Source organism: Dipteris shenzhenensis, chromosome 9, assembly GCF_047967505.1.
Source record: "Dipteris shenzhenensis isolate YYH24624 ecotype China chromosome 9, Dip_SZ_1.0, whole genome shotgun sequence".
NCBI lineage: Eukaryota > Viridiplantae > Streptophyta > Polypodiopsida > Gleicheniales > Dipteridaceae > Dipteris > Dipteris shenzhenensis.
Window position 1 is genome coordinate 22,911,722 of NC_141604.1, and position 27,940 is coordinate 22,939,661.

At 40.8% G+C, this 27,940-nt stretch overlaps 1 protein-coding gene across 1 annotated transcript in view; it reads right to left on the bottom strand.

Annotated features, from left to right (window-relative positions):
• Window positions 1–21,660: 21,660 nt before the first annotated feature.
• The window catches only part of PTAC3 (plastid transcriptionally active 3), a 145,275-nt gene continuing 138,995 nt past the window's right edge, over window positions 21,661–27,940 (bottom strand). The window contains exons 12-13 of the mRNA XM_087379130.1: window positions 22,821–22,954; window positions 21,661–22,621 (exon numbers count right to left, since the gene is read on the bottom strand). Of these exons, the coding sequence (XP_087235256.1) occupies window positions 22,459–22,621; window positions 22,821–22,954 (297 nt within the window). The 3' untranslated portion in view covers window positions 21,661–22,458. The remainder of the gene's footprint in view (window positions 22,622–22,820; window positions 22,955–27,940) is intronic.

A 27,940-nucleotide genomic window follows, 5' to 3' on the forward strand; every position in this document is an offset into this window, starting at 1 on the left:
TGAAGCTTGAGGGTTTTTTGAAGTCATTATGATAGATGAACATCATAAGAAAAACTTTCTTCTAAAACATTCTCCCCTTCATTATGGGTAGTAGATTGTGCATGTCAGTGCCTTGGTCTCCCATAGGAGACTATGCATCTTTCATTAGGCAGGCATCACTGCCTTGTTTGATGGAGGTAAGTTGGTGTGTTCAGGTAGGTAGAATGGGATTCAAATAGTTTTTTCTTATCATGGGACACTATTTTCCTCATGCCAGAATCATACTCCATTACTTTGAATAATGTAGCAATGGGTAGTGCATTTTAGAAGCTCAAATGGGGTCTTTTTCTAGGAACTTGTTTTGAATGTAGGAAAGGTTGTCACATGGCTTTGCAATGTCCCTTGGCCTTCCATAAGATTCCTCTTGAAGAAAATCCTACTTTTGTGCAATATAAGGATGTCCTTGCTCCTTCTAGACTTAAAAATAAAATCAATAAGACTGCTACTATTGTCTAGGATAAAGGAAAGCTAAAGTTGCTCCTACTCTAGCAATGCTATTACTCAAATTCCCCTTGTAGCTCCTATGAAAGCTAAGGCAAAATCATTGAATGAAGGTGGGAAAACCCCAAAGAAACTTGTCTCAACTAGGAGGAGTCTTCCTCCTCGTCCATAGATGGGTCAATCTTCTAATGGGCACAGCCCTACTGAGAATTTTGGTATGGGAATTACTTGGTCTTCTATGACTGTGAGTCGTACTCTATTCCTAGAAGATGAAGTTGCTCTCTTATCACCTGGCCCTTAGCATCATGCATTGGATCCTGAGGTATATATGCAAACTTGACTATTTTTTGTGTGATAAAGGCTGTATATATCTATAAATCTGTAAACATGTTGTCAAAAATGTAGTGTTTGGACATAATGTATAGGGCTTGTGTGTTTTTTGAAATGGAAGACCGAATTTTGGGCTTATACCAAGAGATTGCAAGCTGATATAGTAGAGGAGCATAATTAGAATGGTTATGTAGGCATGATTGGGCATTTTATGGGTTGCTATGTAGGTGAGATCTCCTTCTTGAGTGATTCTTCTTGTCAAACATGCCCTTTAGCCACTTGTAGAATTTTATGATCAAAACGATCGTTGGATTATATGCCTTCTATAGGGAGAGCTATTTGAGTTTGCTTTAGTTTATACTCCACAATCATACCATAGAGATTTCATCTAGTGGGATATGTTGCAATCTCCTTGGAGGAAAAATGCCTTTCATTGTGGTGATTTCAATATGGTGCTACATACAAGAGGCAATACATCTAGTCATATGCATATGGTGGCCTCCAAGAGAGTGAAATGGAATCAATTACTCTCTCTTAGCAATTTGGTCTTATTGATCTTTGGAAAGAGACACAGAGTCTGATTTTTTGTTATTCTTTTTTGTGTAATGTGCAATCCACTTACCAAGACCATTTAGAATCCGTTTGATACACATCAATATGGTGCCTTTAATTGCAATATTTAGGTTGATTATGCTTTCCTATGGGCCCAATACCCACAGATATGGGATTATTAACTTCGCTCAGTTTGGAAGTCCTCACCATACTAGACGTTGAACTTCATCATGTGGTGCATCGGGGGTGCATCTTAGTGTGCAAATTCTCCATGAAAGACACGATGCAAATGGAAAAACTTCTGTCCTCTTTGTCCTTTCTGTAATATTACCCTTGAGAATCACTTTCACATTTTTTTGGCAATGTGTCCTGTCAAGGGCGCAATGGGAAAAAATCAAAGGTTGTTATACTAAAGCACAAATTTTCATGCAACTAATGTGGAAAATGGCTCTATTGATGGATAAAGGGCATCTAAATGAATCCCAAGTGCTGCTCTGGAGCATATATTACATGGGATTGTTCTTAGAGACATCCTGAAGTTTAGGAATGCTTAGTTTTTCACTCCTATAAGCCTCCTCGAGATTTCTTTAGGATACTCTAGGTGAACATCCTAGACATTGAACTTCATCATGTGGTGCATCTTAGTGTGCAAATTCTCCATGAAAGACAGGATACAAATGGAAAAACTTCTCCCCTCTTTGTCCTTTCTGTAATATTACCCTTGAGAATCACTTTCACATTTTTTGGCAATGTGTCCTATCAAGGGCACAATGGGGAAAAATCAAAGGTTGGCTTACTAAAGCACAAATTTTCATGCAACTAAAGTGGAAAATGGCTCTATTGAGGGATAAAGGGCTAAATGAATCCCAAGTGTTGCTCTAGAGCATATTATGTGGGATTGTTCTTAGAGACATCCTAAAGTTTAGGAACGCTTAGTTTTTCACTCCTATAAGCCTCCTCAAGATTTCTTTAGAATACTCCAGGTGAACATTATTGAGACATTATTGAAGCGATTGATTTTTTAAATCAGCGAGATATAAGCTTTTCCCCAATGGTCAAATCTCTTAGAAACTCCATGTAACTTTAGCTTCTTAAGCTAGTTTTTTTCCTCATTTTAATAAATCTCTTCTTTCCACATACAAAAAAAAAAAGATTATACTTTCTTGCATTTTATAATATGGAAATGAAATATTGCCAATCAAAAGGCTTCTTCTTGTAAACAATGGATATCTGTAGCACCATGCATACCAAAATATGGCGTAGGATGCTATTGCTCCTCTTCATGCATAAACACTATCACATTGATGCTGAATATCCTTGGATGGCTTTTGTTTCCTATATGTACCATGCCATTCATAACTATGGCATGAAACACATGCATAATCTCATAGAGGATGTTGATAAGGCTAGAAACATTTGAAAATAAATGATTTTAGCACTTATCTCAAGATCAGGTTGCTTGTCTATGTCAAGCTACATACTTCCTTCACTGAAATGACCATAGAAAGGTTGAGAAGTGGGAAACTTGGGTGAGGCAAAGATGCTTCATTGATAAGTCCTGCACCTCTTAGGAGTTTTTTGAAGGATTTCATTATAGGAGGCAAACTAAAAATATTTTTTTGGTCAAAAATTTGGATGGTACTTGGACTAATTCATGGCCGCAACTCACTCAAACATGTGTTGGCCACTTTGTTACACAATTTGGACATAGCCCCAATTTGTGCTCAATAAGAGCTTCTTTAGTATGTCACTCCCATTTTGTCTCCACAATAGGCTATATGGTTGAGTTTTTTTTATAATATTTAGACACCCTTTTTGTTGCATTATTATATATGGTTAACCATGCAAGAAAAACTCAAAAAATGCCAGCCATTTAGAAAATGTATTGATTTAACTATGCCTATCATCTATAATCTGTTTGCTAAGACAAAAGTGACTCATATTAAGGGTTCTCTACAAAGGGATTGCACCCTAATCATTATGGCTTTATTCCCCACATGAGCCCCACACACACTCTATTGACAATATTGCCAATTCTTATGTGGGGATGGAATATGCAAAGTATATTGAATAGGATGCTCTCTTATTGACAAGTGGATATTGCTAAAGCTTTGATATGGCTCAATGAGATTTCAAGCTTACAAACCATGAAATCTCTAGGATTTGGGGAAAAACTACAGCATGTCATTTTTTGCTCGTATCAAGATAGTAAAGCTGCTAGCATTTTGCTGGGCTATATCATGGACCAATGGACTCTCTTTTGTTCTATACAACAATGATGCACTCTCAGTGCTCTAATCTATGCCATAGCTACTTATCCTATGCTTTGTTACATGGATCATTTAGTAGCTATAGGTGCTTTGCATGGTGTGGAAATACATGGCCAAAGGCCACTAATTGCACATGCATATGCTGATGATGCCTTTTTCTTACCACAAAATCCAACAAGGGATCTATCAAAACTTATGCATCTTATATGGCATGGTAGCTAATCTGCAACAATAATGATTTTACACATCTAAGCATCTTCATCTTCATGTGAAAGATTGGCATCATATTTTATGGCTTGGGAACATAGTTTTATCAACATAGCTAGTACGTCATCTTGGTTACCCTCTAGAGTCCAATATGGTCATCTGCCAGCCAATAAATGGATTGGGTGCTCGTTAACCTAAAAAAGAAATTTAAAACTAGACTTTGCATGTTTGCTTTTACATGGTCCAATCAATTTTGATTGCCTACATCACTTTTATTTTCCTTTGATGATGTTTGGCAAACAAGATATCTCATGCTTCATGTTTAATATCATGGAGTTGTTCTCATAGTCTTGTGATCAATGTAAATCCCTCACGCTACTCTTGGTGGATCACCTATGCTCTCCAAAAATGAAATGGGGGATTGAATATTCTCAATATTCATATGCATATTTTTGCCTCGGGGGGTCAATATGTGAGCACTTTGCACTACAAGACATGGGCCACTTTTTGACACCAATATAAGCACTTAATACAAAGGAAAAAAAAATTTAAAAAGTGAAAAGTGTTTTGGGCTTCAGTGTCACCATCACAAATAAATAATTGCTACGAGCACCGGTATCACCATGGAAAACATATGGTCTGCCAGTGTCAGTATAGGCATTAGTGTAGTTGTCAGTATATAGCGACATTACAGTGTTAATATAGGCATCGGTATATACCGACATTATAACAGAAGTGAAAAAGCATATTTGTGGGGCAAGATGGGGCTTGTCTCAGTCCCATCCTGCCCCACATATTTCTTTTACTAGTAGAATCATGAAAATGTTTCAAATGAGGTGTACAAGTACATGTTACAATTTTGATAAAAAGGTCTAGAATTTTACAAATGAGGTGTACTGTTATGGATAAATTTGTCTAAGGAAAAAGGCAATAATATGTGTGTGTGTTTGTATATGTGGCAATAGTATAATAAAATATGGTGTGCATAGGGCCCAGGGTTGAGGTGGTAGGGCATGACGATGTGCCACCCTTCCACGTAAGAGGACCCATAAGGTGTGATGTACATAATCCATGGTAGTAATATTATAAAATGTAAGGTGGCATGGCTCCTCCATGTGCCACCCCTCCTCCTAGGCTTCATTTATGGCTCAAAGTCCATGGGAGAAGTAATATAAAATAGGTGGAGATGGATATTATATTGGGTTATTCCCTCCAGATAGGATAGGCCCATGTGGGGGAGGTATAGATAGTCCAAGGATGCAAGTTAAATAATGGGGAAAGTAGGATGAGGTGGCAAGATTCCTTGTGCCAACCCTCCACTTGTCCTCCTAGATGTTTGAACGTATTATAAATTTGGGAAGAGACCAAGGGAGTATCATAGACTTGAGATATGGGGCTTGATTTATGTGGAAAAATGAGGCAAAGGGTTGTCGCACACAATTGAGAGTGCATAACCGCCTAGCCCACATGGGAGACTTTTCCACACACACCATGCATGTGGGAGGATGCATTTATTAGGAGAGACCCCCTCTCTTAGCTATAAAAGGAGGGGGCTATTCCTTGATGGGACATGCTCATTCTTGTAAAGCCACCTAGCTAGTACTTTGATTTCTCCCTCCCTTCCTTTCAATTTAAAGCATGGTCCTCTCCCCTTGATGTCTCCATCTTTACATTCCTCCTCCCATCATGTACATGCTTCTCTTCCCCCTCTTCCTTTTCCCTTGTGTCATAGTCTCCCTCTTCATTCCATCCCCTTCTAATTCCTTTTCCCCTCTTATGATAACATTTCGCCCTCACGTTCTCCTTTCCTCTATGGCCCTCAAGCGTCGCCATGCTTAGCCTCTAGCCTCTGGTCCTGATTTCTTTTTCGGCTAATAGAAATGGTGTGGCTGCTAGGATCGAAATCTCCACGGCTAGTGGTGTAAAACCTATTACTACTACGACTAGATCCGGCTCTGCAACCTCTTCTATGCATAGTTCTCTACTTTTGCACCTCCAAACTGTGTACCTTCCCTATCCTTATGGCTGTGAAACCTCCCTGCTTCTGCACTTTCAGTCTGCCTGCTTTCTGCCCACGGTTCCTACGTGTATTCTGGTCGGCAAATCTTCTGCTCATACCGGTTGCATCTGCAGAACTGTAACATCTGTGCTCCTTCTGAGTTCCTGCACGTGCAATTGATTCATGCATCTACTGTGTTCACCCATGAAATAGTTTTTTGGGCTCCTGCATCTTCTGGTCGCAGATAGTTTTTCGAGTTTCTGCAAAACTGTAACAATAGATCCCGTGCCCCCCCTCCCTCTTCTCTTTCTCTTCTCCTTCTCCTCTCCTCTCCTCTCTTTTTATTAAAGAGTAGGATTTGAACCCAAGACCTCCCCCTTCACAAAAAGGAGACTTATCATTGGGCCAACAAGTTGGAAGTGATGAAAATGTAATGATTTTTGTTTATATATTGAAATCTCAAGAACTGTAACTCTCTAACCGTGGGGAGTTTACTCTTGCTGTAAAAAGAAAAAGTAGTTCATTTCATGTGCTCTATTCATATCTCCTACTAGATTGCCGATTCATAACTTTTCCAAGTCTATTTTATGGACGCATGCCACACGAGGAGGGTGGATATTTATGTCACTTCTCGACGAGTTTAAGGATTTGGTGCCTGGTCCTCCGCTCATTACGGCTACCGATTCGTGAGATCTCTTTCTTGATCTTCATGTTGACCTTCAATGGTTGATTGTCCAGTGCATTGTTCAAGGAGACGACGGGTGAGATGATACACCGTGGTTGGTTCAAGGTGAAGAACTATTGATACGCTGGGAGAACTTTGATTTTAATTCTACTCATTGTGTAGTGATCGAGCTACTTGCTGCTTTGGAGGTAATTAAAAGGGTGTCCTTCATCGAAGGGTGGGATGCTCCCCAAGCTTGTGGGAGATTTGGCGCATCTGCTTGTTAACTCTTGTGGATAAGCTCATCTTGAATGGTTTATTCTCAATCTCACTACAAAGGTTTCTAGGCCTCGGCTATGGTTGGTAATGTTTCAACCAAGGAATCCATTTGTACCTACTCAACCTTTTGTGCCTCATTTCGAGCTTCAAGTTGTAATTATTTTTTGTCTAAAGATAAACTATCAACAAAGGATTGCAAGTTTATTTGGTGCTGAATGTTTGGCTCAAGTGTTGAATTCTCCCCACCCTCTCCTTCTACCTATCTTGGACTACCGAGAAACATGGGATGTCCGAATTTTAGTCTTGGTGTGATGACATCTTGGATCCTTCAATTTGATGGAGCTTACAAACCTTCGATCAAGGCTACTGGTGTGGGTGTGAAGCTCACTTCACCGGGTGGTGAGGAGTATTGTTATAGCAAGTCTGCACCTGCAAGTACTTGCAATCAAGCTAAGTACTTGGTGCTCATTTTTGGGCTACAAAAGGCACAAGAACATCATGTCAAGCAACTTGAAGTGCAAGGATATTCTCAACTAGTGTGTGAACAAGTTAGTGGAAGGTGGAAGGTGCAGAGCAAAGGCTTGGTTCCATGACATCAACAAGCATTGGAAGCCAATTTGAAGAGGTAAAAATTCAGCATATCCCTCGAGCTTGAAATCTAGTTGCTGATTTCTTGGCACATGAAGCTTGTACTTCAATCACGCATGATGCAAGTGGAAACACTACCCCAACAAAGCCACAAGCCATGAAGGAGGGTGTTCATTTGTAAGGAATGCAAAGGTTGTGGTCATCATGAAACTAAGTATTGGGCATATTTAATACGAGTTTACCGACTTTGAAAGATCATCAGAAAGGTCCTCAAGGACATTGCTCAAAAGAAGGATGCCAGACCGTACACCCCATGAAGAAATAGCATGGTGACTACAAGAACTGGAAGAAGCTGAAGGTGATGTGCAAGCTCTCCAACTGTTGACATTTGTCATGGCATTCTTGTTTGCCTTGATGAACAACCTCATGCAGCGCCGTGTCTCTAATCCTTGCTTTGTAAAGATGGATCTGATATCATGAGGGTTGGTCCTTTTAAGATTGTCTATGTGCTATTCTATGCTGAAGACTCTTCCTGTGTAGTATTTCACAATACACCAGTCACACCCTACCCTGCGTATGTGTGCTTTGTGGATGTATCTTCACCCAATTTTCAGTTCAATCTTCCTCTTTCTATTGTTTGTCCATAGATAAGCCTCGTCTTGCCTTTCTCTTTTCCATCTTCCAAGCATGGTTGACATTCGCGTGTTTTGTGGTCGCATTGAAGAAAATCCAAATGAGTATCTTGTGGCCTTCAAGCGCCATTGTGTTTCTCTCAACTTTCTTACTGAAGACAGATGGCTGTTGGTTCTTCCCATATTTCTAGAGGGTTTGGCTCAAGTGTGGTATGAGAAGTAGGCCAAAGAAGTTTGCCAAAGCTAGCCAAGGTTGACAGCAGCAATGATTGAGTATTTCGGCAAAGAAGAGGAGTCGGAGAATGTGTACCTGTAGGTGGCAACTTGAAATAGTCAGAAGGTGAGATGGTGCGTCGATATGTGGATCGAGCGGCCGTGCTCCTGGACCGTTTAATTGCCTCATAGGAGGACAATGCCAGATTTCGAGCTAGAATGACTCAGCATGTGTTGGGCTACCTTGTAGTAGGAGCAAGTGACGAATTCCACCTCAAGCTTAAATGGGAGAATCCAGAAACTATGGTGCTAGCAAATGAGATTGCTCAAAAGTTTGATAAAGTTCAGTCTAATCCCGCTTCAAAGAAGACGATTGTCCCTCCGCAACCCCCTCAATTCTTGCAACAACAACCTGGGGGGTCTAAATCAGGGGCATACCCCCACCCCTCATCAGGGATGTATCCACCACCTCCATCTCAAATGTATGGTTCTCCCTTAGATGCTTATCCTCAACAAGGTGTATATTCTCAACCTCCGCCTCGAAGATTTCCCCAGCCTCGCCCACGAGCCCCCCTCTTTTCTACTCCCTCGGCCCCTCTAGCTAAAGAGGCCCCTCCTGCAAAAGAACCCAGAGTCAATGACCTAGCCAAGGCCGTGAATGATCTTCAGCTTGAGATGGTGGGCATCAGAAATCAAGCCAACCGCCCTCCAAGAGACCGAGCTAATGTTGTATGCTATGAGTGCCACCAGAATGGCCATTATCGCACGGAATGTCCCAATATTCCAAGGGTGAATCTTCTAAGTGAATCTGGCACTGAGGATTACCCCGAATCATGAAAATTGAATTTGAAATGTACAAGGTGTTCCTCCACTCAAATCAAGGTAGCAGATGGTCGATGGCTCGCCACCCTGGGAGTCATTGAGGATTTGCCCATCATTGTCAATGGGTTGACCACCACTGTCAATTTCTATGTAGTGGACATTGAAGATATAGGTAGGAGTTACCCAGCCATACTCGGGAGACCATGGTTGAGAAGAGTGATGCAGTTAGCTATTGGAAGACAGGACACATGCCTTTTGGTGCTTCTAAGGAGAAGATCCCAGTGCAACCAGGTGCCACGGAACCAGAAGAAGAAGAGGAGCAAGACAGTGATACTCTCTCATCCTCGGTGTCTGAATCAATGGAAGAATCAGACCGGGGGGAGGAGTTCTCAGAGGAGGAAGTTTACATTATGGGGGTGTCTTTGACCCCACCACCTACAGAAAAGGTAACAGCTAGTCCTCAGCAGCTTGAATCTATGCTTTCCCCAGACCTCACTCCAAGTGAGAAAGAGGAGTTCCTAGAAATGTTCAAAGATTTCCCTGACCTCTTTGCAACTAGCTACCACCACCTTCGCCATGTGACTGCCATAGAGCACAAGATAGAGCTGAAGCCTAATGCGAAGCCTGTGGCTCAGAAGTATTGGAGATTAGGGCCCCTACAGACCGACGCTTTGCACTCGGAGTTGCAGAAGCTTGTAGAAGCTGAGCTTATTGTTCCAGTTCACAACACTGAATGGGTTTTAGGTAGTCACCCCAACAAGTGGCGGGTTTGCATCGACTATAAGAAACTCAATGCAGCCACCAAGAGGGACCATCATCCTCTTCCCTTTCAAGACCTCATTCTTGAGAAGGTAAGTGGTCATGAGATGTATACTTTCTGTGATGGTTACTCTGGGTTTTATCAAATCAGAATTGCCGAAGAAGATGTGCTTAAAACCACATTTGCCACACCCTGGGGGACATTTGCATTCAAAGTAATGCCATTTGGCCTCACCAATGCCCCTGCTACCTTTCAAAGATTTATGCAGATGGTGTTTGCTCCTTATTTGGTGTTGGTAAACTGAAAGGAAAGAATAGAGTGAACACAAACTCAGAATACTTGCATATAGAATGAAGAAGAGTGAGGTCCTTATGTAGGCACCTCTTACATGCTCACTGACATCACTGATGACTTCAAAGCTCCACAATCATCTCCTCAATCTGCTCCTAGATTCTCTCAATCATCCTATGTGGCTTATCACCACCTAGCTGTGCTTATGGGCAACTAACTGTGCCTCTAGCACTCACACATAGAAACCAAGGTGTGCCTGAGGCATACACCTTGAGATATCCCAACAAACCCCCCCTCAAGGGAATGCCTCAGGCTATGTCAAGGATACATCTAGCACAAGGTGTCACATGCCATCTCATGGTGGTCATGGATCTATCAATGGCTAGGATCTCAAGCTAGCAAGGGTTCCCATGGGTGTAAGGTAAACAAAAGGGATACAAAAGATCTTCCAATGGTCATCTCCCCTGCATGTACATGCACACAATGTCTGCAGGAGGTACCATGGAGAAAACACATACACATGGCCTACATCATATGGTGACCAGAGTTGTTTACAAAAACACAATAGTTTATTTCATTCATTTTGGAGGACTATCCAGGCTGAGTACCTTGACTCAAAAGAGAGATCTGGAGCATACATGGAGATGATTCAAAAAGCATAATCTTCAAAGGATGCCTCATCTTGTGGAGGCACATCAACTGAAAGTAGATTGGCATTTTTTGTCTTTGAAGTTGCTTCCTTTTTGGCAACCATTATCTTGGCAATCTGCAGCAAGGAAGCCATGTTGGCATTCTCTTCCATTGTAGCATAACAAGACATTGCTTTATGATTTGGCTTTCCACATATTTTGCATAAAGCAAGCCATGAGAGGGTCTAACCTAGGAGTTGGGCAGTGTCTTCTCTCTTACAAGGCTAGAATAACAACTGAAAAGCTTCAAAATATAAGCATTTAATGTAGCAAAGACTTGTGACCAAATTTCAATCAATGATGCTTTTTCTTACATGCTTCACAGAGGTGGTTAAATGAAAGCTTTCCAATCAAAACCAGTTATAGCAACTCAAAGCAAAGCTGAAGCCACAGTTGTACTGATGCTATTCAAAACTTCAAAAACTCAGAAATGCTAAAGTAGCATTACTTTCAAAACCTTGTCAAAACTGTAAAAAATAAAGGACTGAACTTGGAGGGCTTGTATCTCACTCTCCAAAGCAAAGAAAAAGGGGGTTTCTGAGGCAAAAGAAAGCTCATATACCACAGAAGGTCCATTGAGGAGAAGGGGTGCAAATCCACGTCAGAGCACCATAGCTTGCCTCTTCAATTTCAACTGGTTTTTCTCTGTTTTCATCGTGAATATGTAGCCATTGCTGCTCAAACTTCAGCACAGGATAGATCAAGGTATGAGAAGCTCCATCTGAAAGGAATTAAAGGAACATGGAGTAGTCTAAGAGAAATCATGGAAGATAGGTTGGACGATCTGCGCGAAATGGTGACTTGCAGCGATGAAGATATTCTAATTCCTTGCAGCCAAAGGTGTGCCCCTTTGAGATGTATCTCCAGTAGGAAGGGCTTGGAGAATGGCAAAGAAATGGAGGAGAATAGGCTTTAGCAAGATTTGGGAAGAAGGGGAAGAGATGGTGAAGAAGAAGATGGAGAAGAAGATGATGATGTGGTAGAAATGGGATCAAGGGGGATCAAAGGGTTCTAATACCATGTTGGTAAACTCAAAGGAAAGAATAGAGTGAACACAAACCCAGAATACTTGCATATAGAATGAAGAAGAGTGAGGTCCTTATGTAGGCACCTCTTACATGCTCACTGACATCACTGATGACTTCAGAGCTCCACAATCATCTCCTCACTCTGCTCCTAGATTCTCTCAATCATCCTATGTGGCTTACCACCACCTAACTGTGCTTATGGGCAACTAACTGTGCCTCTAGCACTCACACATAGAAACCAAGGTGTGCTTGAGGCATACACCTTGAGATATCCCAACATTTGGGGGATTTCTTGGAGGTGTTTTTAGATGATTTTTGTATATTCTCATCACATAAGGAGCGTGTCATGAAGGTTAGATTGGCCTTCCAAAGGGTCAATGATGCAAATGGCAGTCTCAACCCTGAGAAATGCACCATTGGAGCCACTCAAGGGAGGTTACTGGGGGAGCTCCTTAAGTCTCATAGATACGACTTAAGGCTAGCTATTAAGTTGGGTAAGCACAAGCCAGGGTGGGCAAACCCAAAAGATTGGAAGATAGTGAAGAAGTAGCATAAGGAGAATCCAAATTTGTTTGAGGCTTAGAAGAGGGTGGCGAGGATATGCTTGGAGACCATAGGTCCTTTGCACTTTGGGAGCAATGGAAAACTAGGCAACGAGGAATGGGTGGTACAGATATATTTATCTTCTACTAAATATATGACATGTTTAGTCGTTCAAATGTTTTGTCATTCATATTTATCTAACTCCTTGAATTTGGATCCACAAGAATCTATGATTGGTAGGCCTCCAAGCAACGAGTCGTGCAGAAGGACATTCAGGATTGGAGCCCATGATTGGTTTAAGGAGAAGTAGGGCAAGGTATTTCTACATTGATTGGTGCCGCCACAGTGGTGATGCATAATGTGATTATACCTTAATCCTCATCGTTATCATTCGACTATCATCGTTGTCTTACGATAAACGCTCTTAGTTTTTCTAATTTGTTTCATTCTTAGGGAAGTGCATTCACCCATCTGAAGATCAAGATGAAGATCCAAACTTAGAGACTGGATTTGAAGAAGAAGCAGTTAGGCTCGCAGAAGAGGAGGGAGAGGGATCATGCACACATAGAGACCGAGGGCGAGGAGGGCAAGGAGGGTGAGAGAGACGAGGAGGAGCAATAGTAGGATAGAACACTATATTCAAAAATTTTGGACTTGCACTACAAGACATAGGCCCTTTTTCGACGAAAATACCGACGCTTTTTACATTAATTTTTTTTAAAAAACAAGCGCAAACGTCGTTATTAAAGTCATTAAAAGCGTCGGAAAAGAACCGTCGCTATAAAGCGTCGCTATATAGCAACGCTATTAAACATCGCTATATAGCGACACTGATAATCGTCGCTATATAGCGACACTGGTAAACATCGCTATATAGCGACGATTAATAGAACTACAAAAAAAGCATTAGTGGGGCTAAACAAGGCCATAGCAAGCCCTGTTTTGCCCCATTAATGATTTTTTTTTTTTGTAATTACAAAAAAAAGTTTTTTATAACAAAATTTCCCTTGCAAAAAGGGTGATACAAAATCGCTCAAATGAAATGATCGAGCAACAAAAGCATATACATGTCGAACATATACAACATTGTTTGTTACAAAATTACCCTTTCGAAAAGGTGATACAAAATTACTCAAATGAGCAGATATACAAAAATGACATACATGGCGAAGAAAATGCAAACTGCTGCTGCTGCTCCTACTGCTGCTGCTGCTGCTGCTGCTGCTGCTACTACTACTACTACTACTACTACTACTACTACTACTACTACTACTACTACTACTACTCCTCCTCATCGTCCTCATTCTCGTCCTCGTCTTGTTGGCCTAATCCTTGGTCCTCATGAGCTGTGCCTTCTCCCTGATCCTCGTCACGTACATCTAATCCCTAGCCTTGGTGATCGCTTGCCTTCGGTGATGGGATGCTTGAGCTTTGACCCTAAGAGTGAACCATATAAATTGAAAATTAGATTGGAACTTAAAGAATAAAACAATTTAAAAAGTGAGATTACAAGTAGGAGTAGACTTATACCGTGTGAGCAGCCACCTCAGCCCAATCGACCGTCGCTCCCATTACCTCTTGCTCAATAAACCACGGCTTTGTTCCTATGCAAAATGCATGTCACGTCTCTGCATCTGTAGGAAGATGACACATCGCAGCTTGCTGTGGATCCAATTTACGAGAGTTAGAGTTAGCTAAAGTGCATGTAATATGTAGTAAAACAAATAGAACAATACATTAAATGATGAGAAGTAGACTTACCACAGTTGCCTCGAACGCCAACTGTCTGCCTGCACCAAAGTGCAAAGTACCTACGATGTCCAGCCATCTCTTTGCAGCCCTCCTTTGACTCTCGAACATTTCGGGATGGTCCCTATTGTTCTTCTTGAAGAACTTCCAATCAGATTTGTCTGCCCAGTTGGGTTTAGCCAACCCCTTTGTGATGGAAGTATGCAAGGTTGATCTACAATGCTTCAAGACCAAACCCATGCGCTCTCGCATATAATTCTCATTAAACTCCCAATTCGGTAGGTTAGGGTATTTTTGTTTTAATTCATCGATGACCGCTTGCTTCTTTTGGTCATCTTGATACCGCCAATCGGTAGCAATGCCACTCTTGAAGTGATGGCTCATCAACTGCCTCATGGTGGCCATCACTGCTTTGCCCTTCCTATCTTCTATTATCTCTCCGACAATCATGATTTGATAGGAGAGATCCCCTAATGAGTAGGAGGACTGATGGTAGCAGAGTCAGAAGGAGTGGAAGCTATGCGAGCGCTTCCAGACAGAGGAGTAGCAGTGGGAGTAGGAGAGGGCAAGGGACCTGATTGATACTGTGTCTCTGGACCAAGTGGAGACCTGTAGGGATGTGAGTGTGCTGACTCGTCTACGTCTCCCGAGTCAGCACAACATAAGCTGCCCCTCCTACTCTTCCTTCCCTTATGAGAGGCATGCACATGTGATGACCCCTCGGTCGAAGGGGCACAAGGGGACAGCTGGGCAGTACGTCCAGCCATCAGTGTAGGGAAGGGAATTGCTAAGGTCCTTTGAGATAGCAGAGAGAAGAATCTCGCTGCCTCCTCATGGCTCATCTGCGCTACAAACTCGTCGGAACTCCCGACAAAGCCATGCACGACTAGCAAAGGAGTTCCCTGAGGGGTAGTCACAGTGCTACGTCTAAGAGGAGTCGGACCAGGGGTAGTTGTAGTGCTAGGTCCGAGAGGAATTGGACCAGGGGTAGTCGCAGTGCTAGGTGCGAGAGGAGTTAGACTAGGGGTAGTCCCCTCAGGTGTCGCTTGAGAGGAATCAAAGTCCTCTGGAGCATATAGATCGTGATGTTTCCTCTTGTGAGGCTGTACGTACTTGTCGGATGTGCGACGCGATCCCATGTCTAACATAGACACAAACACGAAAACAAAAGACAAAAAACAAACGTAAGCATAGGCATAGGCAAAGGAAAAGAGGAAGAAGAGGGAAAGAAAAAAAGATTGGAAGAGGGGAAAGAGAGAAGAAGAGGGAAAGGAAAGAAGGAAAGAAGAGAGAAGAAGAGGGAAAGAAGAGGGAAAGAAGAGGAGAGAAGAGGGAAAAGAGAAAGTGGAGGAGAAGAGGAAGAAGAGGGAAAGGAAACAGGGAAAGAAGAGGAAGAAGAAAAGAGGAAGAAGAGGAAAAGAGGAGGGAAAAGAGGAAAAGAGGAGGGAATTAAAAGAGGAGAAGAGGAGGAAAAGAGGAGGGAAAAGAGGAGAAGAGAGAAGAAGAGGGAAAGGAAAGAGAGATTGAAAAAGGGCAAAGAGGGAAAGAAAGAGAGAAGAAGAGGGAAAGAGAGAAGAGGAGGGGGAAAGAGATTGAAAGAGGGAAGGAGAAGGAGAAGGAGAAGGAAAGGAGGGAAAGAAGAGGGGAAAGAGAGAAGAAGATGGGGAAGAGGGGGGAAAAGGGGAAAGAGGGAAAAAGAGACATATGCTCATGCTTATGCATGAGCATATGTATACTTCTCTTATGCTCATGCATAAGCATAAGCATGAGCATATGTCTCCTTCTCTTATGCTCATGCTTATGCTTATGCATAAGACTCCTCTTATGCATAAGCATGCTTTCTCTCTTTCCTTTCCCTCTTCAAGTCTCTCTTTCCCCCTTCTCTTATGCTCATGCATACGCATAAGCATGAGCATATGTCTCCTTCTCTTATGCTCATGCTTATGCTTATGCATAAGAGGAGTCTTATGCATATGCTTATGCTTATGCATAAGACTCCTCTTATGCATAAGCATAAGCATGAGCATAAGAGAAGGAGACATATGCTCATGCTTATGCGTATGCATGAGCATAAGAGAAGGGGGAAAGAGAGACTTGAAGAGGGAAAGGAAAGAGAGATTGGAAAAGGGGAAAGAGGGAAAGAAAGAGAGAAGAAGAGGGAAAGCAAAGAGGGAAAAAGAGACGTATGCTCATGCTTATGCATGAGCATATGTCTACTTCTCTTATGCTTATGCTTATGCTTATGCATAAGACTCCTCTTATGCATAAGCATGAGCATAAGAGAAGGAGACATATGCTCATGCTTATGCTTATAAGGAGACATATGCTCATGCTTATGCTTATGCATGAGACTCCTCTTATGCATAAGCATAAGCTCATGCTTATGCTTATGCATGAGACTCCTCTTATGCATAAGCATAAGCATGAGCATAAGAGGAGACATATGCTCATGCTTATGCTTATGCATGAGCATAAGAACATGAGCATGAAAGAGGGAAAAGAGGGGGAAAAGAGAAGAAGAGAGAAGAAGAGGGAAAGGAAAGAGAGATTGGAAAAGGGGAAAGAGGGAAAGAAAGAGAGAAGAAGAGGAAAAGTAAAGAGGGAAAAAGAGACATATGCTCATGCTTATGCATGAGCATATGTCTACTTCTCTTATGCATGAGCATATGTCTACTTCTCTTATGCATGAGTCTTATGCATAAGCATAAGCATAAGAGAAGGAGACATATGCTCATGCTTATGCTTATGCATGAGCATAAGAGAAGGGGGAAAGAGAGAAGAAGAGGGAAAGGAAAGAGGGAAAAAGAGGGAAAGAGAGAAGAAGAGGGCAAGGAAAGAGGGAAAAAGAGGGGGAAAGAGATTGAAAGATTGAAGGAGAGAAGAAGGAAAGGAGGGAAAGAAGAGGAGAGAAGAGGGAAAGAAGAGGAAAGAGAGGGGAAGAGAGGGTTCCTATGCCAATCACTGCAGCTAGCGCTTAAGGCACTAACTGCAGGCCAATGCAAATAACAAAAATAACAAATGGAAAAAAGAGGAAGCACTTACCTAGAATAGTACGTCCCACTTGGTGTTGTGGACGGGCCCTACAAAAGAGAGGAAACATACCATTTTTCAAATAAGATGTTAGAGGAAGGAGGAGATTACAAAAGAAACTTCTTGAAAGGAGGAGATTGAGGAGACAAGGAGAAAGACAAGGAAGAGAAATACAAAAAAGACTAGAAGAGGTGAGTCTTCTTTCTTTCTTGAAATCTCATTTTTAGTTTCAATCCTTTGAAATCAAGCATGAAAACTAGTTTACAGGTTTAGTAATACAAGGAGAAGCACTCACAAAATGAAATCTAACAAAAAACCTACCTACATTGTTCAAAGAGACTCACCTCTTGAAAAACTTCCTTTCAACAAACCAAAGAGAGAGAACGGTAGAGAGGGAGCACAAGAGCTAGGAGAGGGGTGAGGAGTGGAGAATAGAGTGGAAGGTCATCGAAAATAGGTGGAAGGTCATTGGAAATAAGTGGAAGGTCATCGAAAATAGGTGGGAGGAGAGATTGCCTTGCTTACTTGAAAGATTAGAGAGTGCTAAAGAAAAGAAAGCAGTCAAAAACTTGTAGATACCACCATACCAAGGATCCCCAACTTCTATGGCTGCTACAAGGGTTACATCAAGGCACTCCTCTAAATCAATCAAAGCATTCTTCAAGTTGGAACAACCCCCTTTTACAATTTTGAAAGAGAAATCATATTCTTGTAGAGCTGCCAACCATTTGGCCAACCGGCCCATGGGATTTGGTGATTGAAGAACCTGCTTTGCAAGATTGAAGAACCTACTTTGCAAGACCAGTGCCAGTGAGTACCAGTGGGGAGAGAGAGAGAGGGGAGAGAGGGAGGGGAGGGAAGGGGGGAGAGAGAGGGGGGGGGCCGCTGCCGCGGCAGCGAGAGAGGAGCGGGGGGGAGAGAGAGAAGGGGGGATGCGAGAGCGAGACAATTATAAAATAGCATCTATGAGCTTCTTTTTTAACTAAGAACATAAAGTGTCTTAAAGCGTCGTAGCGACGTTTTACTCTGTTCCGTCGCTATATAGCGATGCTTTTAATTAAAAATATCGCTATATAGTGACGAAAAAGCGTCGCTATATAGTGACGCTGTGGGTTAAAACCAAAACATATACCGATCGATGGTGGTACACACATAGAACCAATAGTACAAATGTCCCCAAGATATGACAATGGGCTACTCAGCTAGGCATTTGGAACACCGGCGTGACGACAGAATCTTATAATTGCAAGATCTACAATATGGTCATAATAGTCCGGTCCTCTGTGTGGACAGAGACCAGGAGAGAGTGGCTAGAAATGGAATGTTTGCATGAGCGACAAGATGGACTGTAGGTGGAGAGCCATTGATCCAGGCAAAGATTGTAGAACAAGTGGTCACAAGGGGTACCAACGAGCTCGCTAATTGCAAGGCAAATAGCACAAGAGAAACTACATGGGTTGGACTCCACCATCTTGATAGAGTAAACTTTGTGCCGCCAAATTGGTTGCTTGCTTCTAATTTGTCTACTGAATGCTATGCCTCGTGAAGGACACATCTAAGATTAGATTGATCCACTTGAACAATGCAGCGTGCTTAAATCCTAGACCACTTGAATCCTTGATCTGCAAACTGTCTACCTTTTCTTCTATTTTTTGGGGTTTGATAAATTCATGCATGCACTACTCAAGAACTTCTAGTCATGCATCTCATGCATGAGCTTTATATATGTTTCGTCAGAGAGGTTTGATAGAACTCTAACGAAAGCAAAGAAAATGGAACAACGTCAAGAAAAGACTCATCAAGAACTCCATGAGAGAGACGAGGCAAAGAGAAATACACACAAGAATGAATGTATAGTGTGCTTGTGTACTTGCACTTCAAAAAGAATGGACATCAATTACTAAAGACCAGATTATAGCAACTGCTATGCTATTGTGTGTCAATGTAAACGTGGTGTGAAGACTTTACGTCTTGCACATTCGAATGCTCCCAATGAGACAAAAATTATTAATGAGTAACAAGGTATAGTAAACAACTAGTCATTTTGTGTGGTGCATTGCACATGTGCATGAAATTGATTTACATTTATCCAACCAAGATCTTCGACTTTGAACACAAAAAGTACAAACAACTTAATTTTCATTTTTTCTTGCTTCTTTTGAAGTATGGAAAGGAACGGATTCACTTGATCTTGAAGATCAATATTGCTCCCCCACAAGTGAGAGTGGAGTAGAGTATGAACATCTGAAGGACCAAGATCTTCTGTCTTTGCTCGAATAGGAATTATGAAGAACTCAAGTAGATTGAGAAGTTGTGTAAGCTTGATAGACCGCTTGATAATCATATACATACAAAATTGTGTGCAAGTCAACTTCAAGAAGTTGTGCATGTGAGGGGTTTCTTAAGTAAGCTAGAAAAGCCAAGGCCAAAATCACAGCTCAGAGAATGGATTGTATCCGCAACACTATAAATAAGTATGAGCAGATGGCCATACAAGGTGACAATGATGCTCAAGAGTAGTTATTGCAAAAATGGATTAAGACTTCAAGAACAAATTAAGCTAGCTGAAACTAAATGATACTTTAGGGAATAGTAGGCTGGAAAGATAGACAAACCAACAATGGACACTTTCAAGTTGATAAGAAGCAAAGAGAGCGAATGAAGAAGTTCCTTTTCTCAGGAAAAATGATGGCTCTCTAGCCTGCAGCTTTGAAGACAATCTGCAGATCCTGCATGATCACTATAGAGATATTTTGTCAACCTCTATCACTCTAGATGATGCAGTAAATAGAGCAAGAAGAATTTGACAAGAGGCTAGACAGAAGACTGGTAAAACTTTGACAATTTTTTAAGGTGTTACCTTCCAAACATATTGACCTGGGTTTGGGGGAGGGGGATGCTTAATGTAACAACCAATACAAGTACAAGTGTTACCTTTCAAATATATTTTGTGCACCAAAACAAACTCTAAGTACATTAGCATTCTTTTGTGAAAAGGTTAGACATTAAATACAACACAATTATAAAAAATATTCAATCCATAAAAGGCAAGATCAAGATCTAAAATATTACAATCAAATAGGACTACAAAATTACATAGCCTCATTGACAGTCCATGAGGCGCATGATTAGAAAAAATGAAGTTTCTTGGACACTCGATAGGCTATGTCATTCATATTGCTGAAGTTTTGACATGGAAAAACAGTGTTTTGGTGAGAATCATCTATCGCAGAAGCTCTGAAGCAAAATGCTACAAGCACATCACTGCACAAATAATACTGGAGGGCTAAAGAAACACTGAAGCACAATAAGCTTAAAGGTAGGCTGAATATAGGTATAACTAGAGCAAGCCTATAACCTGTTACATTGGCTCGGGAAATCAACACTCGGACAATGGAGAGCAGTACAAATCCACAAGATTTTGAAGGCAGCCTTCACTGTTACAGCAAGAAATTACTGGAATCACTTATTGAATAGGAACATCAAAGGAGTAATCCAAAATGTATACAAAGCACATGGTGGGAAGAGGAGGGAGAGGCTGCCATTATCCAACAGCTTCAAAGGAGTGCGCGGGTGAAGTGTTCCTCTTCACAAAAAGTATAGCAAATTTGAAATATTGCAAAGGCCATCATGTACTTACACAACACCACCAATTCGAGGGGAGCTTAATGTCCGAGTGCGACGTTATAGTGTCCAATGTTCCTTACCTATCAGAGGCATAGAAAATCTGCGACACAATAATGTAGACTCAAAATGCTTGTAAATAACGGTGACAGCCCACAATAGAGTATGTAAATACTCAAATTCTTGAGAAGCCAAAACTTGCATTTAGTGTGCTTTGTTATTACTCAATTAAAAATATTTGCATAATCCTCTTGTTCCTTTAATAAAGGGCTGGCTACAAGACCCACTTTCTGCAAGTTGCACCCTAGAGGACCACGTGGTCTTCCTGAATATCAATTTCAATTTGGTAACACAAGCATTACCAAAATGTGCTGTTTTCCACCCCATCAGGTTATAATTTAGGTGTATTGGGCAAAGTGGTATCCTAGTTTGTTCTTAAGGCGGTCAATCTTTTAAACAAATAAAGACTTACATTGCTCATGATTGAAAAAAGAACTTAACATTTACACATCATAAATAGACCTTCATTCCAAGAAAGTATGAATAATTGACATAAGAATGCATACCCACGATGCTTGAAAAGCGAACTCTGGTTGGGTGTTAATAGGAAGTCTTCCAAAATTTGTGCATGCCTGTAGCTTGAAAAGTTTCATCAAAGCATCATCGAGTGTGTATGTGCCTAGCCACTACGATAGATCAGGTGAAAAATCCTCAATTATTGCCACATGAACCTGGGTAGATGCAAAATAGGAAGCACAGATCCAAATGGTTTTGAACGTGCAATTTTCAATCAGCCTATCATCAAAAAAGCGTAAAAAACAAGAGCAGCCATGGTTTGTAAAAGCTGACAAATAGCAGAGAAAGAATGCAACTTGAGCCTCCTATATATTGAAACCTTGAAGGTGCAAGTTTTTCAAATAGTCTCTTGGCATTGTCCACTTCATACAGGGATTTGACAACAGAAATCTTTCAAAAATATTAAGTAAGAAAATATCATGATGCACAAGTTGAAAGAATTTTTCTGTTAAGATCTTCAAAATTCCAACTATGTAAAGGGAATTGAACATTCTCCAAAATCTGCCAACCCAAAAAGGGAAAAAAGTAAAACCGTTTGCTGAATAAGTGGCAGCAGTGTTCAACTTCTCGTTGAAGAATGTGCCCAACTTGTTGAACACCTCTTGCCCATACATGGTATACACATGACCAGTAACAACACTGTCGCCTCCAGATTGCTTCATCTCTCATTAGTTGGCTGCCATCTTTTCAGACATTGGTCTGACTATGAGACAAAAGACGTCTTCCCAATATTCCTGGCTGTGCAACTGCTAGTGCATGATTTTGAAATACCTTAAGGCTCTGATACTGTCACCGAGTGCATTGTAGCTGGAAGAACCAATTTCACTTCATTCCTTGGTGGCAATAGATAGTGAACTCAATAGCAAACCCCAATTGCAACCAAAAAACCATATTTGAGCAACATTCTTGGACAACTTTGTTGAGTCTCCAACTTATGGTAGGCTCCCTATTCAAGATCATCATGGCCATCCAGTGGAAGCGTTCAGGCATCATATTTAATGATGCCTTGTGAGTTCAAGGCTCAAAAGAGAACAGCACTAACCGAGGAACATTTCCTGCTATCAAGGAGGCTCCAGACACAGAACACAGAGTTATGTTCTTAAGATATGCAATCCAAACGACTCTATCATTCTCAGCTATCAACTTCATCTGATGGAAGTTCATCTGGAAGAATTTTGTCAAGTATCTCATCAGGCACATTAATCCCAGTATCTTCCATGTCGGTTACTATTGCTATTGCTGCTTCTCGTTCATCCAGTTTCATGCACATGGTGATGACCTCATCATAAAGCGTGCTGCACGGTTCATGTAACACACACAATGAAAACACAACAAAAAAGTTTCAAAATAATATCATACAAGAGAAATTCCCTTGGCCAGTAAGATATCCACCTGCACACCTTATCTAAAGAAGCATAACAATGATAAAACTATGCAAAAGTTCAATGATCATTTAGTCAGGGTTTCTCCAAAGCACAATTTATGTCTACATACCTGCCAAAAACATAACCCAGTTTATGTGTTTGCTGAAGTATGTTTACCATAGCTTCAGGCCAAGGTGTTCTCAAAGCAGCCCGCAATAGCATTGCACAATCGCCAATTGTTGGCATGCCACCCAACTCCATCACCTGTTCTAGGAAAAAGTCCCCTTCAGCATATATAGAAAGCAGTATCACATTAAGAAAAAATATACATTCATAGCTGCTCCAGAGAGGAGCAGCTACAACTCAAACTAAAATCAGTGATAGAACACTTCTAGCTGGGCCAGAGGAAGATGTCCAAGAAAATGTGCGTCGTGAAGGGATTGATGCAGGGAGGAGCAGAAGAAACAACATACATTGAGAAAGGAATGCCCATACAAAATCATAGATGCATGCCCTCTCATGAAGAGTGGCTTCACTATCCATTTTATAGTGCGCTTGGGACTGGACTGGACTGGACTATCTCAATTGCAAGAGTAAATGACTCATGCTAAAGCTGAGCCTCATTGGTATTGAAGATCATGACCTTGGTTTTGCCAAATTGACTTCATGTCCTAGCTCTGATAAAAAGTCTCAAGGCTACTAAGGACATCTGTAGTCCCTCCGTAATATCAGAGAACAGTACAAAGCAAGATGGGGATGACAATTAGCACCAATGTCAACTCCTATCCACCCAAAGTATCGACAATGGAGGCAGCTCATCAATGTAAAGCCTAAAGAGGATAGGGAGCATCCATGTTTCACTCCAATGTGTGCTCACCTCCTAGATAACCCTGTGGTGCGCACCTACTTGTGACTCTATGATACAAGCCGCGTCTGCCCATATGACAATTACATATTCCCAAGGGCCAAAGTCATGAGGCGAGATGGCCCTCTGGTCCAAAGTCAAAGGCCTTCTAAGAATCCACAAAGAAACAATATATTCTTTGTTTCCAAGTCACACCTTCTCTATGAGAGCTCTAGAAAAGATGTCCTCTAGTCTGGAATGATTCCCTGCCTTACAAGTTGGATGCATGCCTACACACCCAACATACTCAACTATGTGTATAATATCAGAAAATCGCTTTCGGCATTTGTTTACACTTTCCAAAGTAGCAATCTCTTTGAACCATCCTTCCACTTTACTAAATATTCTTGAATAACTGTGTGGTGTGTATGCATTTCTTTAACATCAAGAAATTTTTTTGGTTCATGTGGAAGCACTGAAAATTCAATCGAGTCTATAAGAGGTTCTCTCCTACCAAACCATCACCTTCAAACAATCATTCTTCAAACAACTAAGATGAAATATTAGATGCCCTCAAGCACAACACCAATAACACTAGCGACATCAGTATTAACATGGAATCACCCACAATACCGACCATCTAGCATGGCAAAACACAAGCTAGTCAGGTGTCCCCAACTAACCACACAAAGTATCCACTAGGACCCCCGCCGCGTCCGGTGCGCTCGTATGGAGTACTTTGCAATAGTCACACTTGACTTTTTAAAAAAAAATGTCCAAAGCAAGATATATCAGAAATATAATTTCCGTAACATCCCTCTTGCTTGGATTGCAACTAACCTCAATTGCGTGTTTGATTATAGGAACTAAGGAGGTCTGAAAAAGTTCGAAAGAACCACTCAGGCATCCACTGAGCATCATCTCTCGCATGATTCTTAAATTTGAGCAAGTATTTAGTATAGACATTTCCTTTTCGGGTCGAGGTTTGTTGATGATCAATAATGCATTCAGGTTCTAAAATTTCTTCTTCATCAACAATCAATGGAGCCTCTTCATAGACAGGATGAATAGGTAAAGGTCCTTTGAAAGGCTTTAAGAGGCTAATATGAAAAGCATTATGTATTTTCCAATTATCAGGTAATCCAAGCCTATAAGCTAGATCGTTGATTTTCTGAATCACCTTGAATGGTCCATAAAAACGTGGTGACATCTTGATTACTGGCCATTTCTCAACACTCTTCAATCTTCTTTTCTCAATCCGAAGAAGCACATAATCACCTTCTTTAAAAAGCATGTGTTTCCGTTTCTTATTAGCTTGTTTCGTGTACTTCTCTTGAGCGATTGCAATGGCTTCTCGAACCTCGTTGAGGATATTTTGATAGTCATGGGTAAATGCATCTGCTGCTTCCACTCTATGGGTCAATCGTGTGATAGGAATAGGTAAAACCTTCCCATAGATAATCTCAGAGGGTGCTCTTCCAGTTGCAGAATGAGGATTATTATTATAGGCAAACTGTAAGAGATGAATGTATTTGTCCCAAGTCTTTGCTTGACTTCCCACATAAGCTCTTATCATATCCAAAATAGTATTGTTTGTAACTTCAGTTTGTCCATTCGATTCTCGATGAAAAGCTGATGAGAAATCTAACTTAGTGCCTAGATTATGAAATAATGCAGTCTAGAAATTACTGCAAAATTTCAAATCTCGATCAGACACTATAATCTTTGGCAAGCCATGATGAACAAAGATATGCTTGATGAATAAATATGCAGCTTGCTGAGCTGTTAAAGTCTTCTTGCATGGGATAAAATAAGCTTGCTTACTAAAGCGATCTACTATCGTCCAAATCATATCATTTTAGTTCGCTGTAGTAGGAAAACCTGTTATGAAATCCATAGATATTTGTTCCCAAGGTTACGTAGGGAGATTTAGCCACATCTTTTCTTATAGTAGGCCAATGAAATTCTCTTGCTATCACTTGTAAAGTGGCAGTCACTCCCCTATGTCCCATATATGGTAGTTGGTGCATTTCCTCCATTACAATTTGTCTAAAGGATTGAGTGATGCATAATTTCTTTTGGTAAAAGAGGTATCCATCATTGCATGAATAGTCTAACATAGGATTCCAATTGTTATTCTCTAATTTGTTCCATATATCAGAAAAGTCTGAATCCCCTTGATAAGAATTCTTCATACCTTCAAAAGGTTGGGTCTCTACAGTAGTGATGTGATTAATACTTGGCTTTCAGCTAAGAGCATCACCAACTACATTTCCTTTCCAGGTTAATACTGAATCATAGGCTGAAAACTCTGTATAAATGATGCCCACTTGATGTGCCTATTGGATATTAGTGGCTGAGTCAATAAATGCTTGATACTTTGCTAATCGGTTTTGATAAGAAACTCAGCTCCCATCAAATAATGTTTCCACATTCGTAAAGCATGCACAACAGCGGTTAATTCTTTATCATATGTGCTATAATTGCATTCTGCTGGTTTTAATTTTCGGCTTTCATATGCTATTGGATGTCCATCTTGCATGAGTACGGCTCCAATTCCATATCCACTAGCATCGGTTACAACTACAAAGAATGGTCTAGAGAAATCGGGTAATTGCAACACAGGAGCTTGTGTGAGAGCTGCTTTCAAAGCTGTAAAGGATTTATCTTGATGCTCAGTCCATAAGAAATGCTTAGCTTTTCTAAGAAGGTCTGTCAATGGATGTACAATATATGTGAAATTCTTGACAAACTTTCTGTAAAAGCTACACAATCCCAAGAATGATCTCAATACATGTATATCTTGGGGTTTAGGCCATCTGACTATGCACTCAATCTACTCGAATCCCATCAACGAATACAATGTGACCCAAATACTCTATCTGATCTTGAAAGAAACTGCTTTTTTCAGGGTTTATGTACAATTGATTTTCTTTCAAGAGTTTTTTATGTACAATTGATTTTCTTTCAAGAGTGAAAAAACTATCTTCAGATGTTCGTTATGCTCCTCAACATCTTTGCTAAACACCAGAATATCATCGAAAAATACTACCACACAATCTTGGTGTTTAAGAAAGATTCGGTTCATCATTCTACTAAAAGTAGCTGGAGCATTAGTTAGCCCAAAAGACATAACTAGAAACTCATAATGTCCTGTTTGAGTTCTAAAGGCAGTCTTGTATATATCCTCTTCTACCATACGAACTTGATGATAGCCGGATTTGAGATCTATCTTACTGAAGACCTTGGCCCCTTTCAATTTGTCCAAAAGATCATCAATCCTAGGGATTGGATAATTGTTCTTCACTGTGATTTTGTTTAGTACACGATAGTCTACGCACATTCGATAGGTTCCATTTTTCTTTTTAACTAATAAGACAGGTGCTCCATAAGGAGAACTGCTGGGTCTTATCAATCCTCTCTCTATCAGTTCCTCCACTTGCTTTTGAATTTCCTTTTGTTCTAGCTGATTGACTCTATATGGAGCTTTGCAAGGTGGAGTATTGCCCGGTAGGATTTCTATCCTATGATCTTCAGGTCGAGAACATGGTAGTCCAGGCATAAATCCTCTAAGAAACAATCAGAAAATTAAGAAATAAATTTTTGATGCGTAGGCTCAGTGTTTGGCTGAATAGCCGTTACCGTATTCACCAAAATAAGATATGTCTTCTCACGTTTTCTAATTGCTCTTTTGGCTTGTGTGTGGTTGAGTAAAGGACTAACCTCATATTTCATTGAGCTTTTCAGACATATTTCTTGTCTAAACTTCTCAATCCACATTTGATGTGAATCGTAATCTATCTTAGGATTGTATTGATGCCTCCATGGCATTCCTAAGATGATGTCCACTCCCTGTAAGGGTACCACTAGAAAGTCTCGTGTATCCTTGTAAGGTTTGATTGAGATTTCAAGATTCTTGACTTCTCTAGTGCAATTGTACTTTATTTTCGTAAAAGCAGCTTTGACCTTGTAGTTAGATGGGAAAGACTCTAGGTTTAGCTTTGCTAAGGTTCTTTCCAAAATGAAATCATGTGTACTACCATCGTCATGCAAAATACCAACCTCTTTGCCATTAATGAAACCTTTCATCTTTAAAAGAGCATGACAATTATACTTACCTCCCTCTTGCTTGGCTGCTTCATCGTCAATCATGTGCACTTTCGCCGTCGGGGTCTTCTTTCTTTCAGGACACTCAGTGGCTATGTGTCCCAGCTTGTTGCATTTGAAACACCTTATTTCTTTCTTTGGAAAAGTCCCACCATTCATCGAGGAAGAATCTGTCTTCTGTGGGGATACTTTCAGGCAATTTGATAAGGAAACGATCTCCACATACACTGATAGATTTTGGCAAACGTTGATCCAATTACAATCCTTAGAGAAAGTTCATGAGCGAGATCAACGTAGGA